This window comes from Solanum stenotomum, chromosome 7, assembly GCF_019186545.1.
Source record: "Solanum stenotomum isolate F172 chromosome 7, ASM1918654v1, whole genome shotgun sequence".
NCBI lineage: Eukaryota > Viridiplantae > Streptophyta > Magnoliopsida > Solanales > Solanaceae > Solanum > Solanum stenotomum.
Genome location: NC_064288.1, coordinates 1,916,729 through 1,939,099, shown reverse-complemented (window position 1 = coordinate 1,939,099; position 22,371 = coordinate 1,916,729). Strand labels below are relative to the sequence as shown.

At 35.5% G+C, this 22,371-nt stretch overlaps 1 protein-coding gene across 1 annotated transcript; it reads right to left on the bottom strand.

The window, feature by feature from the left end:
• Positions 1-1,385: 1,385 nt before the first annotated feature.
• Positions 1,386-14,129, bottom strand: LOC125870753 (protein CIA1). Its single transcript, XM_049551258.1, has 10 exons — positions 13,745-14,129; positions 12,864-13,010; positions 12,340-12,558; positions 12,106-12,170; positions 10,533-10,598; positions 10,344-10,406; positions 4,602-4,664; positions 3,869-3,938; positions 2,534-2,617; positions 1,386-1,716 (listed from the first exon to the last, which is right to left on the bottom strand). Exons 1-10 carry the CDS (start codon positions 13,934-13,936, stop codon positions 1,630-1,632), a joined length of 1,056 nt encoding a protein of 351 aa, XP_049407215.1. The 5' UTR covers positions 13,937-14,129; the 3' UTR covers positions 1,386-1,629.
• Between the last annotated feature and the right edge of the window lie 8,242 nt (positions 14,130-22,371).

Here is a 22,371-nt window from a genome sequence, read left to right as displayed (position 1 = left end):
TGAGTGCAACCTCCTTAATTGGGTGACTTGTACGGACCCCTAGGCGGGCCGTCCAAGTCACCACGGGCCTCCTAGGGTGCCGTCTAGGTGACCCCTCCTAGGGCAGTCCTGGATGGTCACTCACAACATCCTTAACAGACCGTGGTCCCCCTACACGGACCGTCTAAGATGTCGTGAAGGGTCCATGGTCCATTTTGAATTAGTGGACGTGCCCAAATTTCACGTTCTAGCCCTTTCTTGAAGTCCGAGGTGTTACAAATATTTAGTAATGTATTTCTAATAAGTAGTTTATCCTAATTAATACTAGCATTACTAATAAACTGTATTTCACATTATTTTTATACACTCTACCAATCGATTCTTAAGATGTCACTCTAAAAAATAATGTTAAAAACCTATAAGAAAAGTAGGCAAATAGATTCAACTATTATAAAAAGGTGAGGTACAAGATAAAATAAATTATTAAATGACAAGCAAACACAAACGAGACCTTCAATATTTTAGCAATAAGGTCTATAGCCAGCCTTAATTCTCAAATATATTGATAAGTTAATTATAGTACTATATATAGTTTTATGTACCGTGAAACATCAGAGATAATATTGGAACTCCATTGAGTTTATGAACAAATTGGAAGCATAGAGGAAAATGATGACAACTCACTAAACAATACTTCCTCTGTCCATTTTTACTTGTCAAATTTTGATTTAGCATACCTATTTAAAAAATATTGATTATTATAGCGAGTTTAGGTCATGTTTTATTCTATTGAGTAAATCTTTTTTCAACTAAATGGTTGAAAATAAAAATTATGACATGTTTGTATTGCTACTGGGCTTATTCAATCGACACAATATGTATGAAGAACAGTTATTTTGAATAGTCTATCACAAGGCAACCACCAAAATGTGTTTTTTCACATTATAAACCTCACTATGGTGACAACAGGCCGAATCACACAAAGAGAAACCATCAATAACCAAATTCGAGCAAGATTCAACATCAAACAGACGAAGAGAACTCAAATCAAAGCACGAAAGATCAATCGAGGACAAAGCTTGATCAAGTTTTAAAAGCCTCACAGAAAGATAGACAATCTAGCTGAGCAAACCTTAAATATGCCCATTTTATTTCTTTAATCAATCAAGCACAAGCTTGCTCAGCACTTCCATCAAACACTTCATCTGCAACCTGAAACCTTCATATAATTAAATCTGACCAAAAGACAAGATAAAACACAGTAAAAGAACAACGAATCAAAGAGGAAAGGACTTCCATTTCATTGCCAAACTATCGGTCTAAAAAAACCTAGAGATGAAGAATCTGGAGCCAGAAATGGTCATCTACTAACAAGCAGTTTAAAAGCTTGAATTGATATCTCAAAATAGCTGCAAGAACCAAACTGTTGGAGAAATTAATTATATAGGCAATTAAGTTATTGGATAAAAAGATGGAAGGGTTCCACACACAGTAAAGCCCAAAGCTAACACTTTGTTCCACATACAGTTCTAAACCCTAAAGCTAACATTTTCTGGAAGACTTCATAAAGGCTCGAAATGATTGTAAATTATATTTTCTACATCGGAAAATGATGTGCATTGCTTTCTAATATCCTCTGTGGAGCTATGTTTACAGTAGCTTCTGTCCAGAGAGACGAACCAACTCCCATATCTTCACAGTCCCATCATCACTGGCCGAAGCAAGAAGCCTCCTATCCTGCATGATTGACAGAAGAACGTAAAATGTACTGCAGAGCATTTATTTAACCAAAGAGAATCTTGTTTTCATACTGTAGGGACATAGAAATGAAACTCAAATATGCAATAAATTCACCCTTCTACCCTCTACATAAAACAGTCAAGACTGAATATTTGAGAACACAACTGAAGACAAACATTTCATCTCCTTGAAAAACCTTACAACAATCATTGCAGTGCCTAATATATTTGACGTACCCAACACAAATTGTCAGCTCTGACACATTATGTGACACATTGGTCAACGGAAAGTAAAGAAAAACTGAGGTTAACAAATATTTATCAGGTTCAAAGTTAAATGCTTTTATGTGTTCTCAGTATGCCAACATTTATAGTGTGTAATACCATCTCACCGCACAATAACCCAAGGCTCCATTTAGAATTGTGGATTTGAAAGTCGAGAGTCAAACGGAATATTGGTCAGACATCAAATTCATATATATCACAAATGAAACATGATCTTAATAAGCTTTTCTCAATCTAACATGTCCGAATTTAGGTGCCACTTGTCTTATCCACATTACTGCATCATCAAGCGCCAACACAAGATACATTGGAAAGGTCAGACAATAGTTACACTTCAACGTGGCAATTAAACACGGGATTGAATGGGTAACAGATTATCATTCCTAGCACGCTGAAGAAATTTTCAGGTGATCTTGGCTTCTACTAAAAAATAAATCATCTTGCAGCAGAGACTAATACAGAGTCAAAGCAACAACAGATGATCAAGCAAATGTCAAAAATCTGATCATTCTGGTATCCCATTGACTTACCCCAGAGTTCCATTGCACAGAATTTACATCCATTTCATGAGCCTTCTCTTTCTTCAGAAGTAGTTTAAATGTAGTTCCCTCAACCTGCCATCAGACAGTAAATTTTTTATTGTTATTTGGATAAGGCAGACACAGTATAATTGTTATGCCAAAGAAGAGTTGGAAGAGGTGATAATAGAATACTTGCAGTAGTTGTATATCGACAACATTCATATGACTTTTTAGAATTATTATACAGTTAATGGAGGTAAGTTTTTCTAATTTTTTCAGCTGTCTCTAATGGATTTTCTACTCAACCTGATTAAACATATTTTGCTTTCCTCACAAGGTATCAAAATTTAACAAAGATATTCAAGTGGATAGATGATTGGGCCAGAAGAACTAAGTCAGGATCCAAGTACTATCCTAAGCAGTTATCAGGATCCTTTACTGTAATCTTCTCTTTTCTCCCCATTTATATTTATATATATGGCTGGAGTTTGTGGAAGCTTGCTGGCACCTCGACTACTATCAGGCAGCCTGTTCAGCATGCAAGCAAATGCTGCCAAGGTAATCCAGCCCAGCAAGGCTGGAGTCAATGGGAACACTCCTAGTGTTCTAGATGGGATCCAAACCTGAAATCTCCAGGTTGTTATTCCAATTTCCCATGAAACCAGGACACTGTCATCTGCTCATTAGCCTGAAAAACTTGAAAATTGTAGGAAAAAAAAGCGGTCTATTTAGTTTCTTTTATGACAGAATACAGATCCACCTGAATTGTATTTACTAACTTAATGGTATTTAAACAGGGAGCCTGAGGTAACCAAACGAAAACTCACCTCTGTCGGTCTTTTCACAGAGACCCAACAGCTAGAAAAAGAATAAAAAGGAAGTCACTGTAGTTACTTCCTTCACAAGAAATAAAGAACCCACAAAAACTCAAGAAGTCAATATTTTTAGCAAGGAACCACATAGCAGAGGGTGAACCAATGACTTCCCTGAAGAACACCCCACCATTTAGCTCCCCCAAGAAATGGAGTGAATAGGAGAAGGGTTGGGGGAAGTGAGAACAGAGCAGGACAAAATTCACCACTGTGCTAGATATCAGTGTAGGAGCCACATGTATTCAAGGGGTGTCAATTGACACCCCTTAGAGAAAATTACACTGAGTAGCTAGGTAAAAAAATATTTTTTATGTGTATATACTATATATTGACTCCTCTTGGCTTCTTTCGTGGGTTTACTACTTCAAATTTTGACATCCCTTAGTGAATTCTTGGATCCGCCACTAGTAGATATCATATCTGGAATACATGATTATTAAAAGAAAAAGGGACAATAAAGGTTTTTCAATACCTCATTGTCGTTATTCTCAACAAATAAACATATAGCGTCATCAGCTGCTCCACTGGCAATTATTCCTTCCCTGACATTTTAGCATGTGAAGTATGTTAGCCTGTAGGACGGCAGGGCAAATTATCACAACTACAAGCCCTCATTACTGAAAAATTCATATAATGTTTACAAATGCCCAAGAGGCAACTAAGGTAACATGCATACAAGTCCTGAAAAAAGTGATCAACCATAAAATCTAGATAGCACCACACAAGGTATAAAACTCTTGATTATAGAAAAAAGATGCAATAGATTTTATTGATACCCACCCCATCCCCCAAAAAAAAAAAAAAAAACCTAACAACACACTTTAAGAAAAAGGACAAAAGGAAAACCTTATCAGAGAAAGGTAATATTAGGGGTTTCAAAAAGGGAAAGCATACATTAGCATGAGTATGATAAGAAAATAGATATAGAACCTGTTTTGATTGGCTGAATATAAGTAGCTTTTAAGCTTCAAGTCCTGGAGTTAATTTATATTGGATAAAAATAATTATTTATGATAAAAAAGTTTAACAGATTAATCAAAGCAAAAAAGTTGTTAAGCTGAAGTAACACAATTGCCAACTTATTGCTTTTGGCTTAAAAGCACTTAACTTAAAAGTTACTCTGAATTTTGCTTAACACTCCAAAAAGCTGAAAAGAACTTAAAAGAAGCTTTATGCCCATCCAAACAGGGTCATAGAGAAGCTACCTTGACCAATGAACTGAGAAAATTGTCCTATCATGATATCCAGATAGGGTGCAGACATGTTTCCTGACAAGCACAAAAAGGAGATGGTTGCTAATCAGGAGTTGGCAAACATAGTAACTACCGAGAACTGTTGAAATAATAATTAAGTGAATAAAAGTATCCTCTCTATAAAAGTTTAAGCTTTTAAACAAGATGGCCATACACTTTAAGATGGTGTTCAAGTCGCCGACCATTATTTTTTTTAAAAAAGAGAGAATTTCCACACGCTTGACCATGAAAAAGAATCAGGCCCGTGTATTAAGGACATAAGTAAGTAAATAAAAGCATGCTCTATCTAACAGCTTAAAAATTTAGATGAGATGATCACACACTTCAACAAGAACAACTACATCGAACATAGTTCACCAATCAAATGAGGACCATTCTTGGCATGACCACATGAGGAAAAATTTGAACAAACCAATAAATGTTGTCTTAGCTGAACAAAAATCATTGTCCACCTAATGCATTAACTGATATTCAAATTATACAAAGCTTTTCTTTTGGAAACAAATTGTCATTATAATATTTATACAAAAGGAATTTACTGGAATCTACATGTCTAAGTGGCGGCTGAATCGTGTAAAACTGAGCATGTTGTTGCTTAATTACATTGCCCAGGGACAAATAAGGATTGCTCATTAAGGCACCCTGCTACAGTACCTTATACGAAAAAATATCTTTTAACATTTTGGTTTAGGATATAAAAGTAAATACTTCTTAACTACAAATGGGCACCCTGCTACAGTACCTTATACGAAAAAATATCTTTTAATGTTTTGGTTTACTCTCTCTCTCTCTCCAACGGCTTTCTCTCCCCCCAAACGGCTTTCTCTCCGGCGACGCCGGCGAAACCGACAGACACCAGCGCTGCTCCGACCAGGTGGCAGCTCCGACGGGATCCTCTTTCTCTTTCCCTCTTTTTCGTTCTTCTTCTTCTTCTTCTCCGTCTCCAGCAGCCGACGAGGACCACCAGCAATCACCGGACAGCAGCAGCAGCAGCCGGCGACAACCCACGACAGCAACAGATCCGGTCGACAGCAACCAGCGAGAGCCAGCTCTGACTCCGGTGAGCTACCGGCCAAACAACAGTGCACCAGCAGTGCTACTGTTTGTCGCCGGAGACCAACCAGATCTGGCCGGAAAACTCACCGACCAGGTTCTATCTATCCTGTCTCTCTTCCTTTCTTGATCTGAATATATTTTTCTGAGCCCTCGCTTGCAGATTTTGTGTACTGTCTTCTGTTTTTGAAACCTTCTGATTATCTATCTTTATTTCTGATTGGCTTTGTAGTTCAGATTAGGGCTACATGTTATATAGTTCGGATCAGTGCTTTCTTGTTCTCTATTATAGGCTGGATCAGTGCTTCAACCGGTAGTCTAGTTGTTGCTATCTTGTCTTTTAGATTATACACTTGTTGCAGTATTTTTAAGTATTTTCCGGTGTAGATTTTACATTAGTTTCAGTTTCTTTCTAGTGGATTTGGTAACTGATGGTGGTAGTGAGTCATGTCTTCGGTTGAGGCCGAGGACGAGGGGTAATAGTGGTAAGAGGGCTACGGGTTCCCATAATTTGAGGGTAGGATCATGGAACATAGGTTCGTTGACGGGGAAGTCTATAGAGCTAGTGAAAATTCTCAAGAAGAGAAAGATAAATATAGCTTGTGTCCAAGAGACTAGATGGGTAGGGTCTAAGGCTCGGGTTGTCGACGGGTTTAAGTTGTGGTACTCAGGAGGATCAAGGGATAGAAATGGAGTGGGTATTTTAGTAGACGGGGATTTGAGGGAGCAAGTGGTGGAGGTTAGGAGGATCAATGATAGGTTGATGATGATTAAACTAGTCATTGGAGGATGTACTTTGAGTGTTATTAGTGCTTATGCACCTCAAGTGGGCTTGGACGAGGAGGCCAAAAAGCTCTTTTATGAGGATTTGGATGAGGTAGTTAGAGGTATACCAAACTCCGAGAGAATGGTAATTGGTGGAGATTTTAATGGCCATATCGGGGCAACTTCTAGTGGCTTTGATGATGTGCATGGAGGCTTTGGTTTTGGGGAGAGAAATGGAGGTGGAACTTCGCTTCTGGATTTCGCTAAAGCCTTTGAGTTGGTGATTGTTAACTCATGCTTCCCGAAAAAGGAGAACCACTTGGTTACCTTTCGTAGCTCGATAGCTAAGACTCAGATAGATTACTTACTCCTTAGGAAGGGTGATAGAGGTCGTTGTAAGGATTGCAAGGTTATCCCAAGTGAAAATCTTACTACCCAACACAAGCTTTTGGTGATGGACCTGGAAATTAAGAGGGATAGGAGGAAGAAGAGGGTTTTCGATCGACCGAGGATTAAATGGGGTGGCTTGACCCCTGCCCTTTCTCGGGAGATGGGCGAGAAGTTGACTGGGATGGGGGCTTGGAGTGGTAGTGAGGATGCGGACACCATGTGGAATAAAGCAGCTAGTTGCATTAGGGAAGTTGCTTCTGAGGTGTTGGGGGTTTCAAGGGGTAATTTTGGAGGCCATAAAGGAGATTGGTGGTGGAATGGGGAAGTCCAAGGCAAAGTGGAAGCAAAGAAGGCGGCTTACACAAAGTTGGTGGAGTGCGTAGACGAGGAAGAGAAACGGACGCTTAAGAAGGTTTATAAGACGACAAAGACAGAAGCTAAGTTAGCAGTTACGAAGGCTAAGACGGCAGCTTTCGAACGCTTGTATGTCGAGCTGGGGGACAAAGGTGGGGATAAGAAATTGTATAGGCTTGCAAAAGCAAGAGAGAGGAAGGCTCGTGACTTGGACCAAGTGAAGTGTATCAAGGATGAGGAAGGCAAAGTATTGGTGGAAGAGACCTCCATCAAGCAAAGATGGCAAAGATACTTTCATAAACTTTTAAATGAAGAAGGGGACAGGGACATTGTGTTAGGTGAGTTGGCGCACTCTGAGAGACTTCGGAACTTTGGGTACTGTAGGTGTTTTAGGATCGAGGAGGTTATGAGTGCAATTAGTAGGATGAGCAGGGGTAGAGCGACCGGACCCGATGAGATTCCGGTGGAATTTTGGAAGAGCACGGACAAGGCAGGTATAGAGTGGTTAACTAGGCTGTTTAATGTTATTTTTAAGACAGCAAAGATGCCTGATGAATGGAGGTGGAGTACAATGGTTCCGTTGTATAAAAACAAGGGTGATATCCAAAACTGTAACAACTACAGGGGTATCAAACTGCTAAGCCATTCTATGAAGATTTGGGAAAGAGTGGTGGAGATGAGGGTGAGAAGAGGGGTGTCCATCTCTGAAAATCAGTTTGGATTCATGCCGGGACGATCGACTACCGAAGCCATTCATCTTATGCGAAGACTGGTAGAAAAATATAGAGAAAGGAAGAGAGACCTACACATGGTATTCATTGACCTCGAAAAGGCCTATGACAAAGTACCGAGGAAGGTCCTCTGGAGGTGCTTGGAGGCTAAAGGTGTCCCGATGATTTATATTAGGGCGATAAAGGACATGTATGGTGGAGCCAAGACTCGGGTTAGGACGGTTGGAGGAGACTCGGAACACTTTCCAGTTGAGATGGGGTTGCATCAGGGATCAGTCCTTAGCCCTTTTCTATTTGCTGTGGTGATGGATGAGTTGACGCGGTCTATTCAGGAGAAGGTACCATGGTGTATGTTATTTGCGGATGACATAGTACTGATTGATGAGACGCGGGACAGAGTTAATGCGAGGCTGGAGGTGTGGAGACAAACGCTGGAGTCCAAAGGGTTCAGGTTGAGTAGGACCAAAACTGAATATTTGGGATGCAAATTCAGTGATGCGGTGGATGAGGCAGATGGGGAAGTGAGACTGGACACACAGATTATTCCCAAGAAAGAAAGTTTTAAGTATCTTGGGGCTGTAATCCAAAGAAGTGGTGACATAGACGGTGATGTCACACATCGCATTGGGGCGGCTTGGTTGAAATGGAGGCTTGCCTCTGGAGTCTTGTGTGATAAGAAAGTTCCACCGAAACTTAAAGGTAAGTTCTACAGAGTGGTAGTTAGACCGGCCTTGTTGTATGGAGCGGAGTGTTGGCCAGTCAGGAACTCACATGTTCAAAAACTGCATGTTGCGGAGATGAGGATGTTGAGATGGATGTGTGGGCACACTAGGAGCGATAAGATTAGGAATGAGGTTATCCGAGAGAAGGTGGGAGTGGCCTCTGTGGTGGACAAGCTGAGGGAAGTGAGACTGAGATGGTTTGGGCATGTGAAGAGACGGTGCACAGACGCCCCAGTGAGGAGGTGCGAGGGGCTGGTTGTAGAGGGTACGCGGAGGGGTAGAGGTAGGCCTAAGAAGTATTGGGGAGAGGTGATTAGACAGGACTTAGCTCAGCTTCGCATTACCGAGGACATGACTCTAGATAGGAAGGAGTGGAGGTCGCGTATTAAGGTTGAAGGTTAGTAGGGCTAGCGTGTTGTCTTCCCGTGCGAGGGTTTTGGTGGGTAGCGTTTGTAGTAGTCCTAGCCTTGATCTTGTAGTTCTTGTCTGTGATCATATAGTCTTGTGTCGTTTACTGAGTTTCACCTCTCACTTTATTTTCTTGATGTTATTGTCTCCGTTGTTGACTATGCACTTTTCTCTTATTGGATACTATGTCATATATAATGTTTCCTCTTATTTTTCTTGGGTTGTTGTACTTGAGCTGAGGGTCCTCCGGAAACAGCCTCTCTACCTCCACGAGGTAGTGGTAAGGTCTGCGTACACTCTACCCTCCCTAGACCCCACTTAGTGGGATTTCACTGGGTATGTTGTTGTTGTTGTTGTTGTTAATGTTTTGGTTTAGGATATAAAAGTAAATACTTCTTAACTACAAACACTAACAAACTAGAGGAAGGTAAAAGTCATGAAACAGAAGAGATCACACACCAGTTGTCAAACAAAAGCCAGAAGGCTTTAACATCTTGCACACTTGATTACTAGTAGGCGTTCGGCCATGCAATTTGGAGCTCAAATTCGAAATTTTGATTTGTTATTAGCGTTTGTTATGACATTTAAACAAACTTAAACTTCAAATCATGATTTCAAATCTCAAATTCTCCTAAGAGTATGATTTCAATTCTAAGTTTGTCATCTCAATTTTAAAAAAATTTAAAACTAGATCCATAAGTTTATATTTTGCAAAAAAATAAGCATAATTTTAAATTAATAAGACTCATGCTCGATGTGAAGAGATTGTCGATACCATACATGAGGGGAGGACTATATTAAAGAATAGCTAGTTATTACTTTTGTCGATTTATTGGGCCAATGGATCTTTGTAAAACTATGTGTATATTAACATTTGTAATTGCAAGCATTTATCTTATTTATAAAAGGAACACAAAGATATACGATCTATTAATGCGGTGCTTCCAATACTTTGTTTACTAATTATGGTTTGCTCATTTTGGGAAGATTGTATAAGCGTTGGGAAAGTTTTGATAATTTTCACAAATTGTGGGGTTATCATGTTTACGAGAAAAAGTACCAACTTTTGAGATTCAAATTGCATGTCCAAGCAAAATTTGAACTTCAAATTAACCTGATTTCCAAACAAATCAAGGACAAACGGCCCTTAGTTCACAAGGTGCAGTTTGATACCAATCCTGCATTATGTCGTGCCACTCCTTATCTTATGGATGAATCAACTATATAGGATAACATTATGCTTAGAAAAGGGAGGATAATATCACACTTACCAAGGTGCATTTTGATCCCGTTCCTGCATTTTGCTAGTCCATACCTTAATGGTAAGGTCATCACTGCAATTCACAGAATTCAATGTAAACTCTATTTAAGTAGTGACTGTAACAACTATCCAATTCAAGATACACCAGAGACTTCAGAGCATATATTTTAAAATGAATTCAGCAGAAAGAAAAACATACCTGCAAGAAACCATTTTGTCTCCACTAGCATTGAAAGAGAGAGACCAGACAGTAGATGTATGTCCACTGAAAGTTCAACCATGTAGTGACATAAGCTCCCAAAACATCTTAAAGCAGAGTTATCAATACCCTAAAACACTCATACTGCTTGTTATAGGCCACATACTGACATTTTAGGCCAATGAGGAAATATGATAAACCAGTAAAAGAGCAGTCAAGACGGCACAAATTTGAGAGCAGAACTTTTAAATGCCTGAATCATTCCATTGATATGGGTATATATGGACCCCTTTTCACTGTCAGTAGGATGAGTGCAAGAGCTTACACAAAAGGTTTTACAAGTGAATTCAGACACTCTAAAACAGCAATCTAATATATGACTATTTAATGAAGTTTCCAAATAATTGCATAATGAAAGGTTTGTCGGGAGAAAAGATATATTTACACACTATATAGACACAAATATACCACCAAAAGGGAAAATAACTGAGGGATCACCAACATTTTTTATCCAATCAACTGGTGGTGGCCAGAATTACTGAAAATACTTCATCCATTTATCATACAACATTATCCTGTCATTTCCGAGCAAACTCGTAAGAGCAGCTCGAAAGAAGATATTTCAGCTTTTCAGTACCCATATAGTCTCCTCACCCATAAATAAATAAATTTCATGAGTTCAAGAATAATTTAGTAAATGAATGTCACAGCTATCTCTTCCCGTGTTTCTTTACATCAAGAAAGGATTCGGCTTGTTGACACAGTTTTCTTTAAATCTCATACATGCAAACTTCTTTAGGACAAAACAAGGATAAAACTTCACTCTAAGAAACTCAAAAAAATCGTAAACTTGGGCCTAAATAAGTCCACTTGCTCTAATGCATGCAAGTATTCATCCATGTTAAGACACCTATCCAACTACTTCTCTGTCTCTTTCCCCCAAAAAATTAACTTCATGTTGACTCTTAATAATGAGATCTTCCTGAATGATGATAAACTTATTTGTAAATTACCAAGCAAGATTTCCATCTGATTATACCTAAAAACATTTAAAACCTATGATCCCACATATTCTGTAAATGATCACTAGGAAGTTCTCATTCTCAAAACTTGTCAATTTCGGACAGAGGTGTTAATAACCTACATTAAATTAGCTACATGTTACACACTAAGAAAGTCACCTCATTTCAATAAAATATGGCTAATCTACATAAAAGAGGGCTTACAACACTAAGAATATAATCACCACCTTGATGACATAGTTTAAGTGGTCAATTTTTTCTCTACTAGCAAATACAATAAATTCAAGATTCAACATTTTTTTATAACAGTGGTCTGAACCGACTTGTGCACACCTCGAATAATCATCCGGCCCTTACCACCTCCCGCCAATACAGGTGCTAGGGAACTCTACTTACTAAGACTTCGGCCGCTGGAGAAAATCTCTAGTGTTTTTTGAATGGGATTTGAATCAATATTTTTTTTTTTTTTTTTTTTTTTGATAAAAGGGATTTGAATCAATATTGGGGTACAATAAATTTAAGATTCTGTTTTGCCCAATAACGACTCTTACCTATTAGATTCACCCAAAGTTTGAATACAATGCCAATCATCACTATCGCCATTCTCTACCCAAACCTGCAGTTTCAAGCACCACTAGAGATTAGATATTATAACTTACATATGAAAGAAAAACAAGTTGACTACCAATTCTATACCTGTAATAGGGGTATGAAAAGCAAGCAAGAATCTCTCTAAACAAAAACAGAGAGAGATGGGGGGCGGGATGAAAAGTTAAACCTTATACCTTAATGGTGTTATCATAACTACATGAGAACAAAGTATCCATAGATGGATTCCACTGAACCATCTTAACATCTTGTGTGTGTCCTTGTAACACTGAAACACAGTCAAACTCATTTCCAGGCAACACTTCCCATATCCAAACCGACTTATCTCGTCCACATGTCGCAAGCAGTGAGCCTGAATTATTCCAAGAAACGCTTTTCACTTCATTGTCATGACCCTGAACATTATCCGTAAGAAAAATAAGAAGGCAGACAAGAGTTAAGTACATTTGTTGCCCATTCAAGAAAATGAAAAAGGTCAAATATAAAAGTAAATGTAAATTAGGATCACAAAGCAATATCAGCCAAATTAAAGGATTAAGCACAATTCCACAGGTAACAAATTCTCTTCTGAAGTTTATGTTGTGATATGCATAAGATATTAACGGACAGAAGATATTAGATTTGCCTACTTTGTGGAGGTTATTGTTAGAGCCGAGGTAATAAAAATGAAAGAGAGACGGAAGCCAAAAGGTAACTGTACCTCCAAAGTGGAGACACACTCAAAGTCAACCCCAACATTTTCCCAAATAGCAGTGGTGGCATCAAAGCTGGCTGTTGCCAAAAATTTGCCTGACGGTGACCATGCACATGATCTAACAGTCCGCGTATGTGTTTCCTCCAAAACAGCCTGCAAAATTTCCTTCAAATAGTCACTACAGCTTGGTTTTTATTCTTATAGGCTGAAAAGTTACTATAGCTAGAGGATGAAGGCCATTTTATCTCTTGAGCATGGAAAGACTACTAGAGGAAGAAGAAAAAAGGAAGACGGAAAAAATGTACACCTTGCTTTGTGGCTGCACAACCACATGTGTGCTTTCCAATAAATTTAATCAACTATCATAAGTAAATAATAATTCATAAAAGGAGAAACTTACCAAATCTCAGAATAAAGATCAAAGAACTAAAGCAGAATCTAACACAACAGATTTGAAGCTGATACTCTCATAAGTAACTCCTTTGTCGATATAGTTCCACTGCATAAACTTCTTCCATGTGAAGAACTAATTTCTACTACTTCATATTTTTTTATTTTTCTTGGACTAAACTGATACTTCATAGTAAACAAGTTATTAACAAATTTTAGATTACTAATTACTAGGGAAAAAAATGGATTTTTATTGCAGCTCTTTACTTAGTATCCACTGATCGTAGAGCAAATTCAAGATTGTCAAACACTACTGTTAATTTTCACTTTGATCAAGTATTAGTTTTCCGTGGTATATCAACCAGAAAGTGATATTTTCATGCCAATAAATGTTTTGTCTATTCCAACATATAATTTCTTTACTACCTACTCCAAGTATCCAAAATTCAAATTTAGCAAAAGCTTTGATTTTGCTTATGACTAGACAAAAACCAAACCTGACACTGGAAAGAGCCTGTGGAGTTCTCTTCCCAGATTCGTACGGTTTTATCGCCGCTGCAGGAAGCGAATACAGCTGGAATACCATTGATTCCGGTAGCCGGTTTCCAAGCGACGCTCCAAACCTTATCGGTGTGGCCTTCAAGCCTCTGAATCTCTCTCAGTTCAAAGTCTTCATCCTCAAAATTCATAGTAAAAACGGTGGAGCTGTGGTTGCAAACCTCTGTGTTTCCCAATTAAGTGGCGGAGTAGATAGGTCGATATTTCAGGATAGTACACGCGCCGCCGTGATTGGTGGAGGGTTTAGATGACTGCAGTCACCAGGGGCGGATGTATTATTTTCGGCTTCCTCTTTTGGTTGACGCGAGGAAGAGCTTCAGCTCATTTTTTTTTTTTAATTTTTCATTAATTCTTCTTATACTTCTATTATTTATTAAATAATAAATTCACAAATGTTTTTCTTTTAATTAATGAATTCTTGATCTTTTTTGTTTTCACTTTATTAATATTAGAAGAAAATAAATTTTATGTTTTAAAAGGCAAGGTTGGAACTCGCCCCAAGCTTGCTCCGGGGCGGGGCTCTTGCAAAACGTTCTGAGACTTATGTGTGGAACTTAGTTTTGTGAGATTTACATCATAAACATGCAACGTCAAACTATTAAGGCTCGCCTAACAAATCTTACACAAATTAGATATTAAGGGATCTCCAACCTTATACTCTATTTTATAGAGCTCTTTATTTTTTTTCGGACAATAAACTTCAACTCAATTCTCTATTTTACTCTCTAAAAAGAATCTTATTCTCTCTCCTCAATATTATATTATTATTTTTATTTCATTTTTATTTTCTTATTTCATATATATCATTTCTTCTTCTTTTCAAATAATCATTTTATATAATTTTCATGTGATATTATATTTTTATTTTTCAAATTCTTTATTTAATAAAAATTATATTTTATTCTAAATTTTCAAATAACATAAATTGCAAACAACTTTATATGATATACAAATTAATGGGGACAATTCAAATTAAAGTGAAACCATTAATGAAATACAATTACATAAATATTACATAAATACTCAATTTTCAAGATTATTACGATGCTCCCTTAAATGCTCTATTAATGCATTATGGAGTTAAAAATGAGAATTTTTGTCCTTAATTTTTTTTATGTCTAGCTACAAAATTGTTCAAATCGGAGATTTTTAAATTATATTAGTGACGAAAATTTAAAAAATAAAATATGATTAATTTGGGATGAAAATAATATTTATTAAATAATATATATTTTTAAATATTGTATTACATTTAAAAAGAATTACGAATATTAGATATTTAATTAATGGCATTACATGTAAAATAATATGTTCATTACAAAATAATAGAAACAATAATATAAATAATAATAAAATAATGAAAAAGTAAAATAGAGATGTGAATAGTAGTTCTCCAAATTTGGAGAACTATTATTCACTTATCTAAAAATGAAGAATAGGGACTAAAATAAAGAGGGGATGGAGTGCCCATTGTTGACCCTTATATATATATATATATATATATATATATATATATAGAAGATTGAGAGTAACTCAAATAGCAAGTCGTAGTATCGCATATTTACTATTTGGTAACATTGTGAGAGTGATTATTACTTAATAATTCTTCTAAAATTATATAGCTAAATTTTACATCTTTACTTACATTGGGCTTCACGTTTTTGTCTCAAAATTATCATATTTTATTATTTCGCTATTTAAAAGTAATTTTATTTTATTCATGATTGAGTGATGTTAATATTAATGATTTTATTTATTTTTTTTCTTTTAGGGTAAATTTTTGATAGTATGATAGTAATATATTTTATTATTATTTGAAAGTTAATATATTAGAGTTGATTTGCGACTCATAATAATTTTTATATCATTTTATTATTTATACTTGTAAAATCATGTTAGAAGCTTTATTTTCTATTAGTTTTCTTAATCATATTTTTAATTAATTTAAACTATTGATGTATTTTTTTAATTTTGTGTTATTATATTAGTTTTACTATATCATGAAATACATATTTAATGATCCATAGGGATTACTTCTCACCTCAATATACTAAGTAAAATGTCTAGTCTCACGTCCCCACCCTTTAAAGCAGGATATAATGCATGCATTAGCTTATGCATTAGTAGAACCTAATTTGGTACAACGTGCATTAGTCATGCACTCTATTGTGTATAACTACTACATGGAAATCTTAATATGAGTTATACACTATATATGTCTAATGCATGCATTAGCATGGTTAAAGACTCAATTGCCACTCAATCTTTTTTACATTTTTTTCATCATATTTGTGGATGTTATTTTTGTAAATAAATGTTTTTTAAAAAAATTGTGCAATGAATGTCATTTTTAATACACCAAATCAAATAATGCATAAAAAATAATTAATGAAAGCATAACTAATACAAACGTTTGCTAATCCACTCTATTTAGTATCATTCTTATATACCCTACAAAATGACTAGAAATCATTAGATAGAGTGTAGTATATAAAAATAATGGTAAATAAAGCGGATATGCCAACATTTGCATTAATTTATCGCTCTTTTTCAACATCAAACTCGGTCCGGGCCAATGAAATAAAATTTCAATAGGTTCTACTATATTAACACACTTAATAATTTATAATCTCGTCTGATTTTATACTTGTTTTTATTTTTTGGTTGAAAAGAGAAATATTATATATATTAGTTATGTATCCATACAAGCCAGGTGGCCAAAAGTAGTACTGCAACCTACAACTATATCTATATTAGTAGTACATTTATCCGACATAGAACTTGTTAGTTTATTTACAACAAAAGAAATCCCCTTCTTATCTTCTTCTATCTTCTTCAAAACGAAATCCGGGGGATTAGTTCATTCCACAAAAGTTTGCTCCTTGTTACGTTGTGCCAACATTGTCCAAAGAAAATATTTTTAATATTTCAATAATAAGACAACTTTATAAAATTAGTTGTTTAAAGCTAAACTTTTATATCAATTTATACAATAAAGTTTTTACATATTTTTTTATTTGAATTTGTTTATAATAGTATTATTGTAGCCATTTGGTACATATCTATGCCATTCACAAATACGTATGTAATGTTTTAGTAAACATTCAAAATATTAGGGGTATTGTATTTTTTGAATATCTTAGATTTATGATATTGGAGAAGTTGGGACTTAACCCTAGACTTCAAATTTGGAAAAAATTGAAAGAGTTTGACATGTTAATTGGCATCGAGATTTAAGAACTTGATTATAGATTTGGGATGAGTTTTTGGGTCTAGGTTAGACCTATAGTAACATGGGTGTTGTTAGTTTTGAAATCTTATTGTGGTTAATTATTTGACTAGATTGCTTGAGTTGGAAGTTCAACGAAAAGGGAAGGCTCAAGTCCCGGAGTGATTGTTCGATTATTTGAGGCAAGTGAATTTCTAAACCCTTGTTAAGTGTATGGAATTCGTGTATTTCCTTGTAATATGTGTTTGGGGGTAATGAGACTTGGTGATGGATTGACTTGTCCACATTGACTTATTCTAATGATGAAAAAGGGGTAATAAAAGACAATGTGATCAATTGTTTGTGTGATGTGTTGAGAATGGTTTGAAAGGTTTGTTGAATCACTGTTGATGTTGTATCATGATTGTGTTGTTGTGAATTGTGCAATGTTATGAAAATGGTCATCTCCTCATTATTTGTGTGAACATGTCATTTGCATTGTTCTGAGACATGGTTGTGACAAGTGTTATGTGCATTGAGAAAGAATAAGAAATTAAAGAGGATGTACCATTTCGAGGGACGTATCGTGCGCCGCAATGGATACTATATTTCGAGGAACGTATCACGCGCTGCGATGGTTACTATTATCGAGGGTCGTATCGCTTGCCGCGATGGATGCATGGATAGATATGTCCCCCATGGGTCCCGGACTGATAGACAACGAGTGTGTATCATTAGGTCAGACATGCATCACTATACTTGACATTGCATTTCATTGCATTGCACTTCTTTATTATTGGTGAACTTGATCTTGTGTGTTGCTGATCTTGTGAGTGCCTTTCTGTGGAACTTGTGACTGATGAATATTGAGCATGTTGTTGAAGATATGAAATTGTTAGAGTGTTGTTGTTGAGCTATGTGCTTTGTAAACTGTGAACTGTTAGGTTGGGCTGGTTTTATGCAGATTGTAGTTGTGGAGGTTCGGTTGGGGTGGTAAGGAGTACTCGTATTCTATTCCCTTAGCTTGTGTTTAAGAGTTTACTTGCTGAGTACCGTGTGGTTTGATACTCACCCCTTACTTCTACAATTTTTTGTAGGTAACGAGCCTGGATTTTTGTAGTACTTGTCATTCTCTTCTTTTCCAAGGCTTCTTGTAGAGGTTTGTGAGGTAGATGCTTGTTATTTCAGCGGACCTTCTTACTCCTATTTATGATCTTGTTCTATTCTATAAACAATGTCATTTGAGGCTTGTATATTTCTTTTGAATCAATTGTAATACTTTAGAGGCTTGTACACGTGACAACCAGATTTTGGAGGTATTTTTGAGTTGATTATGAAATTTCCGCATTTTATTGTTATGGTTGTGTTTTAGGCTGACTTGTCTTGGTGGGATAAGACGAGTGTCATCACGTCCATTTTTGGGTCGTGACAAAATTGTGTTATAGTAATTTTTATTTAATCCCTTGTAAAGATTTTTTATGTTATTTATTTAATATAATAAAATCTTTGTTTAAATAGATCATTGTGTATATGCGTGTCCATTGCTTATATTGTAGACAATTTTGTGTATGAACTCATACGCGGAAGATTAAAATTGTCGGTGCATATAAGTTATAAAATTATGTTCACGGTTAAAGATGAAGTAGGACGAACATCTTGATGATCGTTGCACAAGATTAAATATATTTTGATCTTAATTATGAGGATGGTTAAATTCCAACTTCTTGTGCTAGTACATTTTGTATGTATTGAACGGACCAATAATAGTCATTTATTTATGTTCTGAATATTTATAAATAAATTCTCTAGTCCACTACATGTAGTTATACTCTTAATCTTGATATAATTATTATGATCTATGTAATTTATTTTATTGTTTTAATCGATTAAAAGGTGAGACTTTTTGATGAGTCAATAAATTCCTAATAGATTAGATAATGACAAATTACATTAGTGAAATAATAATTAGTTGATAGAACCGTGTCTCGGTCCCGAGTTGAAGACACCCCTTTATGGTTACATATAAGTTTTCACGTGAAAACCCGCAGGTGGATTTTATATCCTTCATGTGAAATAAGTTAAGTAAATATAATAAAGGATTAATTTAGTCAATGAATTAAATTTTCAGAAAATTTGATTCAATTGATTGGTGTCGATAATTCTAACACGGGGGGTTAAATAAGATGTAGTGGTAGATTTTGAAATTAAATCGAGGAGTGCAATTACATATTTTTAGTGGTATGGTTAATTCGTTCATTTGAGAATTATTGTCGTAATTGGAAGTCTTTATTAAATATATCTACGGTCCCTACTATGCCCGATTAATTGACCAAGTTTGAAAAGAAGGAAAAAATAATTTTATTGTTGATCTTCTTTAAAGGATGAATTATTTGAGAGTCAAATATTGAGTTAATGACAAAAACGTTTGGCCTTAAATGGATGAAAACGTTTTTTGTATTAATCTCAATTTATTCTGATTTTGAATGATCCTCTTGATTGCTCATTAAGGCTGAAATTTATTTGGCTTTTCCTATTCATTCTTGAGTTGGAAAACTAGTATAAATAGGCTGGATGTGGCATGAAAGAAATCATCATTTAAAACAAGTAATACTTGCCCACACAAGTAACTTGGTAGTAACAATCAATCAGGAAATAAGAGAAGATCGTAGTTCTGGATCCTTGACATCTAGATGACTTTTGTAGAAGTTTCAACAGGTTAGTGTTCTTCTAAATTTGTTCATGTTATATTGTTTAGTCTACATGTAAGATTTGTGATCCTGAATATAGCTTCCGTTGTGCATATTCCAACAAATGGTATCACGAGTCTTCTTACATATACTAAATAATGTAATAAGATAATTCATGATTGACTGAATGCCTATATCATGATGCGTTACTGTTTAATATATGAATTCGCTGTTTCATAAATAAGTTAATTTCTGTTTATGAATTCATGATTTGATGTTCTGTTCAATGATGAGATTGAAATAAATCACTGTTTATAATTCGAGTTTGAAAACATAATGTTTCATGTATTATTGATTATTGTTCATAATTCAGATCTTTTAAAACGAATTCATGATTCATGTTCCTTGAATTAATAGTTTTAGAGTAAGTTTTTAAGTTTTTTCAATATTGTCTAGATTCTGAATATTTGTTAAAGTACTGTGAAAAAATAATAATTTGAAAACCGACAGCATGCCATGGGCATGGCAAGTCTATTTTTTTCTGACGAACTCTAATTGGCCTCAACTTTGGTTGGTCGATTGGAAACGGTCCAGTGAGCAATACATAATGCTTTGCTATGACCAAGGGCCTTTTTTAGCCATTCGGAGTCATTTTGATGGGTTTTTGGCCATTTCTCTGTTTTCGAAAGATTAAAAAAAAATTGAAAAATTATTTTTAGTAATCCAGTGGCGTAAGGGTTCATCCCTAACACTTATAAATGTATTTTACAGTAAATATATGAGCTTATATGTTGACTTAGGTTCTCTTCCCCATCGAATAAACTTGTATATTTTGAAACTGTTTTGGTATGTCTTTTGTTTTGATGACTTGTTTAAAGTTTTCCAACTAAGTTACATGTTGAATCAATGAACAAGTGACATAAGATATATACATATATACCTTGTTATACTTAACAGAATACTCTCTAACTGAGTTGGACTTGTTTTGCTTAACTGGTACTATATTTAAACATGCTCATATATTTGCTTGAATAGTTAAGTTTCCTATCGAATCTAACTGTTTATAAGCATGATTATATATGAGTCTTGTTGTGATTTTTAATAATATAGTATGTATAATTAATGATCTATTTTATCTCTCTCAGATTAACTATGTCTCACTTCAATCCCCTGTCCTCAATCTTGAATCAAAATAAACTTGAGGGTCCGAACTATGTTGATTGGAAACGAAATTTAGATATTGTCCTAACTTCTGAGGGTTATAAATTTGTATTGGTTGAGGAATGTCCTATCAAATCAGCAGATCCTATTGATGAGGAAGTCCAAGCCTATGACAAATGGGTTAAGGCTGATGAGATGGCAAGATGCTACATTCTTGCTTCAATGGCGAATGTCTTGCAGCATCAGCATCAGTCTATGACATCTGCTTACGATATGCTCACATCTCTTAAGGAGATGTTTGGTGAGCAGATTCGTGTTGCAAAACAGACTGCCATGAAAACCCTTTTGACCACAAAATGGCTGAAGGATCTTCTGTCAGAGAACATGTGCTGAAGTTGATGAGTTACTTGAATGAGCTGGAGATACTTGGTGCTGAGATTGATAAGGAATCTCAAGTTGAGATGATCCTTCAGACTTTGCCGGATAGTTTTCAACAGTTTCGCTTAAACTATAATATGAATAAGATGGACATGTCTTTAGCGAAATTGTTGAATGAGCTGCAAGCGACAGAGACTATAATTAAGCAGCAAGCTCCTGAGGCATTCCTGGTTGACAAGGCAGGGCCATCCTCTACAAAACCAGCAAAATTCCAGAAGAAAAAGAAAAAGCCCCGCAAGGTTGTGACACCCGGAGGTGCTAAGGGTGGTGTGGCTAAGCCAAAAGGCAAGTGTTTTCATTGTAAGCAGCCTGGACACTATAAAAAGCAATGCCCCGACTTTCAGGCTAAGATGAGAAATAAAGGTAGCTCTTTTTCAAATGTCGTTGAAACCTGTTTAGCGGCTGTTTCTACCCAATTATGGGATGTAGATTCGGAAGCCACTGATCATATCTGCACTTCTTTGTAGGGATTTCAGGAAACGCGGCGGCTAAATAAGGATGAAGTTAGTGTTTTTCAAGCGAATGGGGAGCCGACACCAGTCTTAGTTTTAGTAAACATTCAAGATTAATGTAGTATTTATTCAAATTCTCATTGCCTATGAATCTCGATTTTTTGTCACTAAGGATGTGCTTGGTATGGTATTTTTCAAAAAAAATAAAAATATGTTCGATTGGTTAATTTTTTTAAAAAGTATTGTTCACTATGAAAACAAGTTATTTAAAAACAAAAAAAAAAAAGAGATAATTTTTCTAATGAAAATGGAAAAAATAAGTTCCAAAGTGACATTCCACTTTGCTATTCAAGAAAAAATTTATACCTCAAATTTTATTTTATATTCTCTTATCTGAAAAACCCGATAAACTAATCTAAGAATTATAATACTATGACTATAATTAGTTATGAAATAACTTTATGTGCCTACCCTTTATTATCTAGCGATCTTGAACTTCTAAAATTATAATCTCAAGACTTTAATCTTGAAATAAGTTTGTCTGCTTATCCCTTATTATCTAGCAACCTTAAATTTTAAATACAATATTATATTAGCAAAAGGTGAAAGATATTTTTTTT

Bases quoted from the DNA above. Each gene is read 5' to 3' on its own strand.
- LOC125870753 (XM_049551258.1), bottom strand. From the start codon at position 13,936: ATGAATTTTGAGGATGAAGACTTTGAACTGAGAGAGATTCAGAGGCTT. The intron at 12,559-12,863 runs GTACAGTTACCT...GATAATGTTCAG, and splicing joins AGTGTGTCTCCACTTTGGAG to GGTCATGACAATGAAGTGAA. The intron at 1,717-2,533 runs GTAAGTCAATGG...TCAATCATGCAG, and splicing joins CTGTGCAATGGAACTCTGGG to GATAGGAGGCTTCTTGCTTC.